Genomic DNA, 9,849 nt, shown 5'->3' with positions numbered 1-9,849 from the left:
TCCCTCTTTCTGTCCCTCTCTCTCCCCCTCCCTCTCTCACTCTCCCGCTCTCTCTTCTCTCTATCGTTCCGTTCCTGCTCCCAGCTGTTCCTATTCCCCTAATCAATCATTTAGTCTTCCCACACCTGTTCCCGATCCTTTTCCCTGATTAGAGTCCCTATTTCTCTTCTTGTTTTCCGTTTCTGCCCTGTCGGTTCCTTGTCTAGAATTCACCGTGCTGTGTTTGTGTATCGCCCTGTCGTGTCGTGTTTCCCTCAGATGCTGCGTGGTGAGCAGGTGTCTGAGTCTGTTTGGTTCAAGTGCCTTCCCGAGGCAACCTGCTGTTCACCGTCTCCAGTCATGACAAAGATTTTTGGAGTCATTATCACCTCAAAGCTGTTCAAGATCGAGTCTCAGTCGGTCCTCGTCATTTCGAGTGAAAGTTGTGTTTTTTTATTGTGTTTTTCGTTACTGGATTAAAGACTCTGTTCTCGCCAAGTCGCTTTTGGGTCCTCTTTCACCTGCATGACAAAGATTTTGAAAGTATGGAGTTGACATTATCAGTCCAATCAAAGCTACTGTAGATACAAAGTGATTTGACGTCATTTTATATGTGGCCAATGACTTTGAGACTTCTTGGATGGGCACTTCTAATGTAACTCTATGGCAGCACCCAAGGGGCTTGAAATTTTGATCTCTACCCTTAGACTTGGAGGTGAATAGTGTCCTCATGAGTGACAGAAAACTGAGCCAATCACGCCGCAACACTCCATGTTTTCTGCTGGCTTGCCCCACAACCACGGAAAGCACTGAGCTAGGCTGAAACACTTGCATTTTGCATGACTATGTTTGGGTGCATCTTTATTAACTCATTAATACAGAAATCTGTCACATATCAGTCTCTTTTTTGGTATATATATTTGGTATATATAGCAAACAATATATATATATATCAGTTCGCAAACAATATATATATAACTGATATGTGACAAGTATTAATGCCAAAATAACATGCAAAACAGGCAAGCAGTTTTTCTGCCTCACCTGCCCTGAATGATGAGTTTGTACATGCAGTGGAGGTTGCTAAATATTAGACTAGATGGTACGGTCAAATGTTCTCGCAACAAGTACATTTTAGGGTAAAAAAATCTGATGGATTTAAGGAGGGCTTTCACTTAGTTAACACGCCCTTACAAGTCTGACAAAAATTGGAATCCACATGCTTCTGCCCGCTAGTGTTTGTCAGTGCGCGCATGAAGAGCGGTTTATTTCCCTGGCGCTATTTACCTATTCAAGATGTATTTTTAGCTGAACATTTCTAGCAAAACTGTTTATTACCATTTCGTGTCAACAGTGTAAGGCATTGTCAATGGTTTGCAAGCTAAACTTTATTCCATTGTTGTTTTATTTTTTAATTAAACAACAAGAAGACACTGAACGCGGAACTGCAGAGGTAGCGCCTCCACGGATAAGGATTTTGCGATGCCATCTGTGGATGGAAGTCCGAGTATGAGCACAGGCTCGGGGGCTGCGGACTCGGCATTGCCAGAAGAAATGCAGCCACCCAAACCTCCAGGGCAACATGCTGTAACCGTATTGTGGTCCTTTGGAAAATTCCTGGCTACACTTTTACCAGTTTATCTGGCCGGATACTTCGGGTTCAGTATCAGCTTGGTTCTATTCGGTCTCATGGTCTACATCGGATGGAAACACAGCAGAAACGAGAAAGTAATGCGTCTGCGGTCAGCTATGTTCGTATTGGAGAATGAGAGAGCATACACCACTGCGAGGGCTTTTATGAGTAAACAGGAATTACCCCCATGGGTAAGTAAAAAGAAACATATCATTATTGTATTCCTATTTTCTCTATGGACTCTTCAGCCTACTAGACTGTGAGCTGGTAATTAAAGCCACCGTTTATAATATTTATATTATTTTTCAAATAAATAAAATACAGCGGAATAATAAATACATTATTTGAACAAAAGTCAGTCTTAAAATCCATCAATGTCATTACATCACATCCAAAAAGGTTTGTTTATGTTGTCAAAATAAATACATAAATATGTAAATGAATGAAGCAAAAAATGTGTCTGTGGTGACCAAAGTAACACAGTGACACAACTCAGTTGACAATAAGGACAGATATAATGGCAAGGGGATGAGCACAATGTCCTATTTCTTCAATCTCTCTCTCTTTCATACCATTTCATAATTTGCACAGTGTACAGACATCCCAGTCTATGACTTACCAAACTTTCGTTAATACAGTATAAGGCTGTAATGTAATAAAATGTGGAACAAGTCAAGGGGTCTGAATACTTTCCCGAATGCACTGTATATTTCCCCCCCCACACACACACCCCTCCCCCTCTTCTACATTCTTTAGTCTAGTCCATCCAGCCCTAGCTATATTTGGACATTCTTAATATGCAGAGCCTGAGGAGAATGAGTCAAAACTTTCCCTCTCTATTTTAAGTCTCTCTGGATAAGTGCATCTGCTAAAATATAATACCACAGAGTTGTTACTGTATTTAAAATTAGCACACAGTTAACAGTGACCAAGTTCCTTGAAAAGTACACCCAAAACCAATCATTCCTTTAATATACTGTGTTAAATAATATTAATAATTGAGAACAATATTTGTTGTGAACACATTTTTCATTTTGGTGTTATAATAAGGTTGGTAGCAACATGGAAAATTGTTGTGGAAATCTGTTACAGCTCAAGTCGACTATAAAATCCACAATGCTCTCTCTATGGGCTGCATGGCTAGCTAGCTACAGTTGAAGTCGGAAGTTTACATAGACCTTAGCCAAATACATTTAAACTCAATTTTTTACAATTCCTGACATATAATCCCAGTACAAATTCCCTGTTTTAGGTCAGTTAGGATCACCACTTTATTTTAAGAATGTGAAATGTCAGAATAATAGTAGAGAGAATAATTTATTTCAGCTTTTATTTCATTCATTACATTCCCAGTGGGTCAGAAGTTTACATACACTCACTTTGATAGCATTGCCTTTAAATTGTATAACTTGGGTCAAATGTTTTGCGTAGCCTTCCACAAGCTTCCCATAATAAATTGGATTAATTTTGGCCCATTCCTCCTGACAGAGCTGGTGTAACTGAGTCAGTTTTGTAGGCCTCCTTGCTCGCACACGCTTTTTCAGTTCTGCCCACACATTTTCTACACATTTTCTATGGGATTGAGGTCAGGGCTTTGTGATGGCCACTCCAATACCTTTCCTTTGTTGTCCTTAAGCCATTTTACCACAACTTTGGAAGTATGCTAGGGGTCATTGTCCATTTGGAAGACCCATTTTTGAAATTTAATTTCACCTTTGCGACCAAGCTTTAACTTCCTGACTGATGTCTTGAGACGTTGCTTCAATATATCCACATAATTTTCCTCCTCATGATACCATCTATTTTGTGAAGTGCACCAGTCCCTCCTGCAGCAAAGCACCCCCGCAACATGATGCTGCCACCCCCATGCTTCACGGTTGGGATGGTGTTCTTAGGCTTGCAAACCCCCCTTTTTCCTCCAAACATAATGATGGTCATTATGGCCAAACAGTTCTGTTTTTGTTTCATCAGACCAGAGGACATTTCTCCAAAAAGTAAGATCTTTGTCCCCATGTGCAGTTGTGGCAGTTTTGGAGCAGTGGCTTCTTCCTTGCTAAGCAGCCTTTCAGGTTATGTCGATATAGGATTAATTTTACTGTGGATATAGATACCTTTGTACCTGTTCCCTCCAGCATCTTCACAGGGTCCTTTGCTGTTGTTCTGGGATTTATTTGCACTTTTTGCACCAAAATACATTAATCTCTAGGAGACAGAGCGCGTCTCCTTCCTGGGCAGTATGATGGCTGCGTGGTCTCATGGTGTTTATACTTGCATATTATTGTTTGTACAGATGAACGTGGTACCCCTCAGGCATTTGGAAATTGAAATTGAGGATGAATCAGACTTGTGGAGTTTGGATTTCTTTTGATTTTCCCATGATGTCAAACAGAGGCACTGAGTTTGAAGGTAGGCCTTGAAATACATTCACAGGTACACCTCCAATTGACTCAAATTATGTCAATTAGCCTATCAGAAGCTTCTAAAGCCAAGACATCATTTTCTGGAATTTTCCAAGCTGTTAAAAGGCACAGTCAATTTAGTGTATGTCAATTTCTGACCCACTGGAATTGTGATACAGTGAAATAATCTGTCTCTAAACAGTTGTTGAAAAAATTAATTGTGTCATGTGTAACGGATGTGAAACGGCTAGCTTAGTTAGCGGTGTGCGCTAAATAGCGTTTCAATCGGTTACGTCACTTGCTCTGAGACCTTGAAGTAGTAGTTCCACTTGCTCTGCAAGGGCCGCGGCTTTTATGGAGCGATGGGTAACGATGCTTTGTGGGTGACTGTTGTTGATGTGTGCAGAAGGTCCCTGGTTCGCGCCCGGGTATGTGCGAGGGGACGGTTTAAAATTATACTGTTACACATGCACAAAGTAGATGTCCCAACCGACTTGCCAAAACTATAGTTTGTTAACAAGAAAAAAAGTTTTTGTGAGCATGTGGTGGTTGAAAAACAGAGTTTTAATGACTGCACACATGACAACCTTTGGATAAAAGTGCTAAATGGCATATATTATTATTATATATTATAAACTTCCGACTTCAACTGTAGGTAGCTAGCTAGAAAAAAAACGTAGCTACACACAATAATCTCAGCTAATTAGCGGTAAAATCCCCTAAAAAAGACTGCACTATCAATTTAGGAGTCTACAATCTCACCATGTTCAACCTGCAGATCAAAGTGCCTCACAGTGGAGTCTAACATTCGCAACGGCAGATTTACTTTTGAGGAGATGGGGAAACGTTGCCCATGCTACGTCAATGGTGCGTGCGGTGCATTATGGGCGATCCTGGGGCAAGGAGCGCTCTACTTCAGAGTGAATGGGAGTCTATTAGGGGCTAGCTCAAAAACCCAACATTAGCACCAATTTCGTCAACAAGAAATACAACATTACAAATATTTTCTGGGATGTGCGATAATTTACTTGCTATCTCTGTCTGTAGTATCTGCTATCTGTAGTATTGTATAGCTTTGTAATCGTGACATTATGTACTTCGAGAAAAATAAGCATGTATGCTGACTGAGTCACTATTAGCTTAGCAACCGTGTAACGCAGCATGACAACGTGAACGTGATTGGTCGACAGTTTTCTGGGTGGGGCGTTATATGTTCCCTGATTAATTGAATTCATATCTTATTTCTATAATATCTCTGACAACGGCACCATGCAATGCACCCTGGACTAAAGAGGTGGACAAATAGGAAAAATGAATTATACCCTCCGTTAAATTAAACATTTCTAGGAATATTTCAAAAATATGACCAATTTGTAAGTCGCTCTGGAGAAGAGCGTCTGCTAAATGACTTAAATGTAATGTAATGTAATGATCAATGGTTCATTCAAGAGAAGACATCCTCCCGTGTTATGACATCGGCCAGTATTGATATCTGACGTGAATGATAGACGTTTTCAAGATCCAAAAGTCATATGCCTATCAACTTCCAGTGTAGTGAGAGAGACTTTATCACGGTGCTACGTCACACTGACCGGGTTTCTGCCTGCTTGAACACCAATAACTCAGATACACATGAGAACATGAAATGACCCAGGGAATCGATAGAACATCACTCAGAGATGTACAAAAACAAGGTAACATTAAAAAATGGTTCAACCTTTCCTTTAATTATTTGGACCAAGAGAGAGTTTTGTCGTGCCACGGTCATGTTAGGCATTTCTATGTGTGTGCGCTCCCCATTTCCTGTTTCAGTTCTTAGGTTCCTTAGAAATTGAGGGTGGTACTCAGAGATCCTAGTTTTCTAATTCCTAGTTCTATGGTTGTGCTACTGTTGACCTTTTAGATGGCAGAAGCTTGGTGACTCATAGACATAAATCAGAGGGAGAGGGGGAACAAGGAGGAACATATCAGGAAAGAGAGAAAATATGATAATTGCTTTCTTAATCATGGGACAATTTCAACATTCTTCAACACCCACAGGACACTCACATTGTCACCACAATCTCTGTAGTTTTGTCAACAGCATATCACAGGTTATTTTGCAGGCACACACACACACACGCGCGCACACACATGATTATGATCTGCAGGTCTTATGACTGTGGTTTGGGTTTGGAGGAAAGATTGAGGGCCTGCTGTGGTGTGTCATCATTATGTTTTGAAACATGGAAAATGGCCAGAAACACACATCTCAATTTTACTGTTGGGTCATTCCATGTAATTTCAGCAAGCCATGACACCCACCATCTCAGAAATCATTTCTATAGTTAGAAACAGATAAGATAAGCATTCAGAAGCATTATTCTGTTTAAATATAATTTGATCTTGGCGAAATTAAGATAATTGATTGCACCCAAAAAAGTTGGGTCCAAATCGGATGTTAGGTACTGTATTTATGAAATATTCTATGAATCCTATAAATTAAAATGGGCAATTTGGGTGCAAACAATTAGGTTGACTTCTGAAAGATTAAATTACATTTCAGAATGCTAATATGATCTATTTCTGAAATCTAAAGGAAATCTAGCTCAGTTGGTAGAGCATGAGATTGTGGACCACCCATACGTAGAATGTATGCACACATGACTGTAAGTCGCTTTGGATAAAAGCGTCTGCTAAATGGCATATATTAAACCTCTTTCGGGTTTTTGGGGTGGAACGGCCCTGTCTCGAGTCGATCCTTTGCCATTTCACGACCTCCCTACATTCCTACCCAGGTTACACTCTTTTGCTATGTATTTTCTTTTAGGCGGTTAAAAGTTCAAATCTAACCAATACTTTTCCCACTTTCTCTACAGGTCAACTTCCCTGACGTGGAGAAGGTTGAGTGGATGAATCAGGTATGTAATGTAGTACACACACAAACATATATATATATATGTACAGTGCCTTGCGAAAGTATTCGGCCCCCTTGAACTTTGCGACCTTTTGCCACATTTCAGGCTTCAAACATAAAGATATAAAACTGTATTTGTTTGTGAAGAATCAACAACAAGTGGGACACAATCATGAAGTGGAATTACATTTATTGGATATTTCTAACTTTTTTAACAAATCAAAAAGTGAAAAATAACGCGTGCAAAATGATTCAGCCCCCTTAAGTTAATACTTTGTAGCGCCACCTTTTGCTGCGATTACAGCTGTAAGTCGCTTGGGGTATGTCTCTATCAGTTTTGCACATCGAGAGACTGACATTTTTTCCCATTCCTCCTTGCAAAACAGCTCGACCTCAGTGAGGTTGGATGGAGAGCATTTGTGAACAGCAGTTTTCAGTTCTTTCCACAGATTCTCGATTGGATTCAGGTCTGGACTTTGACTTGGCCATTCTAACACCTGGATATGTTTATTTTTGAACCATTCCATTGTAGATTTTGCTTTATGTTTTGGATCATTGTCTTGTTGGAAGACAAATCTCCGTCCCAGTCTCAGGTCTTTTGCAGACTCCATCAGGTTTTCTTCCAGAATGGTCCTGTATTTGGCTCCATCCATCTTCCCATCAATTTTAACCATCTTCCCTGTCCCTGCTGAAGAAAAGCAGGCCCAAACCATGATGCTGCCACCACCATGTTTGACAGTGGGGATGGTGTGTTCAGGGTGATGCGCTGTGTTGCTTTTACTCCTAACATAACGTTTTGCATTGTTTGCCAAAAAGTTCAATTTTGGTTTCATCTGACCAGAGCACCTTCTTCCACATGTTTGGTGTGTCTCCCAGGTGTCTTGTGGCAAACTTTAAACGACACTTTTTATGGATATCTTTAAGAAATGGCTTTCTTCTTGCCACTCTTCCATAAAGGCCAGATTTGTGCAATATACGACTGATTGTTGTCCTATGGATAGAGTCTCCCACCTCAGCTGTAGATCTCTGCAGTTCATCCAGAGTGATCATGGGCCTCTTGGCTGCATCTCTGATCAGTCTTCTCCTTGTATGAGCTGAAAGTTTAGAGGGACGGCCAGGTCTTGGTAGATTTGCAGTGGTCTGATACTCCTTCCATTTCAATATTATCGCTTGCACAGTGCTCCTTGGGATGTTTAAAGCTTGGGAAATCTTTTTGTATCCAAATCCGGCTTTAAACTTCTTCACAACAGTATCTCGGACCTGCCTGGTGTGTTCCTTGTTCTTCATGATGCTCTCTGCGCTTTTAACGGACCTCTGAGACTATCACAGTGCAGGTGCATTTATACGGAGACTTGATTACACACAGGTGGATTGTATTTATCATCATTAGTCATTTTGGTCAACATTGGATCATTCAGAGATCCTCACTGAACTTCTGGAGAGAGTTTGCTGCACTGAAAGTAAAGGGGCTGAATAATTTTGCACAATTTTTCAGTTTTTGATTTGTTAAAAAAGTTTGAAATATCCAATAAATGTCGTTCCACTTCATGATTGTGTCCCACTTGTTGTTGATTCTTCACAAACAAATACAGTTTTATATCTTTATGTTTGAAGCCTGAAATGTGGCAAAAGGTCGCAAAGTTCAAGGGGGCCGAATACTTTCGCAAGGCACTGTATATATATACACGCAAACACACACACTGAGCTGGTGTGCCGATGGAGAAGCTTTGTGCTGCCTGAATGTGGTAGTTGTGTTTGTTTGTTCATCGTTGCCCTGGGTTGCTGTGTGTGTGTGCATCCTGCCTCTGTGAGCGCTCCACCTCCTCCATCAGCACCCATCATCCTCTGTTATAATTAAGAGTCGGGGGAGGGTAAGGCTTCCACCAGATCACATCACACACTAGAGGTCGACCAATTATGATTTTTCAACACCGATACCGATTATTGGAGGGCCAAAAAAGTCACTACCGATTAATCGGCCGATTTAATTTTTACAAATTTGTAATAATGACAATTACAAAAATACTGAATGAACACTTATTTTAACTTAAAATAATACATCAATAAAATCAATTTAGCCTCAAGTAAATAATGAAACATGTTCAATTTGGTTTAAATAATGCAAAAACAAAGTGTTGGAGAAGAAAGTAAAAGTGCAATATGTGCCATGTAAGAAAGCTAACGTTTAAGTTCCTTGCTCAGAACATGAGAACATATGAAAGCTGGTGGTGCCTTTAAACATGAGTCTTCAATATTCCCAGGTAATAAGTTTTAGGTTGTAGTTATTATAGGACTATTTCCCTCTATACCATTTGTATTTCATTAACCTTTGACTATTGGATGTTCTTATAGGCACTTTAGTATTGGCAGTGTAACAGTATAGCTTCCGTCCCTCTCCTCGCTCCTCCCTGGGCTTGAACCAGCAACACAACGACAATTAGCGTGCGCTAACTAGCTAGCCATTTCACTTCGGTTACACGAGCCTCATCTCGGGAGTTGATAGGCTTGAAGTCATAAACAGCGCAATGCTTGACGCACAACGAAGAGCTGCTGGCAAAATGCACGAAAGTGCTGTTTGAATGAATGTTTACGCGTCTGCTTCTGCCTACCACCGCTCAGTCAGATACTTAGATGCTTGTATGCCCAGTCAGATTCTATGCAGCGCAGGACACGCTAGATAATATATAGTAATATCATCAACCATGTGTAGTTAACTAGTGATTATGATTGATTGTTTTTTACAAGATAAGTTTAATGCTAGCTAGCAACTTACCTTGGCTTACTGCATTCCCGTAAGTGAACTGTAAGGTTGCAAGATTGGATCCCCCAAGCTGACAAGGTGAAAATCTGTCGTTCTGCCCCTGAACAAGGCAGTTAACCCACCGTTCCTAGGCCGTCATTGAAAATAAGAATGTGTTCTTAACTGACTTGCCTAGTTAAAT

General features: G+C 40.4%; 1 protein-coding gene across 3 annotated transcripts in view; it reads left to right on the top strand.

Moving 5' to 3' along the window:
* Positions 1 to 1,220: 1,220 nt before the first annotated feature.
* The window catches only part of LOC124032267 (extended synaptotagmin-1-like), a 43,950-nt gene continuing 35,321 nt past the window's right edge, over positions 1,221 to 9,849 (top strand). For 2 of the 3 annotated variants that reach the window (XM_046344530.1, XM_046344532.1), the window contains exons 1-2: positions 1,221 to 1,803; positions 6,870 to 6,911. In XM_046344530.1, coding sequence (XP_046200486.1) covers positions 1,462 to 1,803; positions 6,870 to 6,911 — 384 coding nt within the window. In that variant the 5' untranslated portion in view covers positions 1,221 to 1,461. Of the gene's footprint in view, positions 1,804 to 5,432; positions 5,706 to 6,869; positions 6,912 to 9,849 lie in introns of those variants that run through there. The other variant, XM_046344531.1, reaches the window with a different exon arrangement.

The sequence above is a fragment of the Oncorhynchus gorbuscha genome, linkage group LG03 (assembly GCF_021184085.1).
Source record: "Oncorhynchus gorbuscha isolate QuinsamMale2020 ecotype Even-year linkage group LG03, OgorEven_v1.0, whole genome shotgun sequence".
NCBI lineage: Eukaryota > Metazoa > Chordata > Actinopteri > Salmoniformes > Salmonidae > Oncorhynchus > Oncorhynchus gorbuscha.
This window is presented reverse-complemented; position numbering and strand designations above follow the sequence as displayed.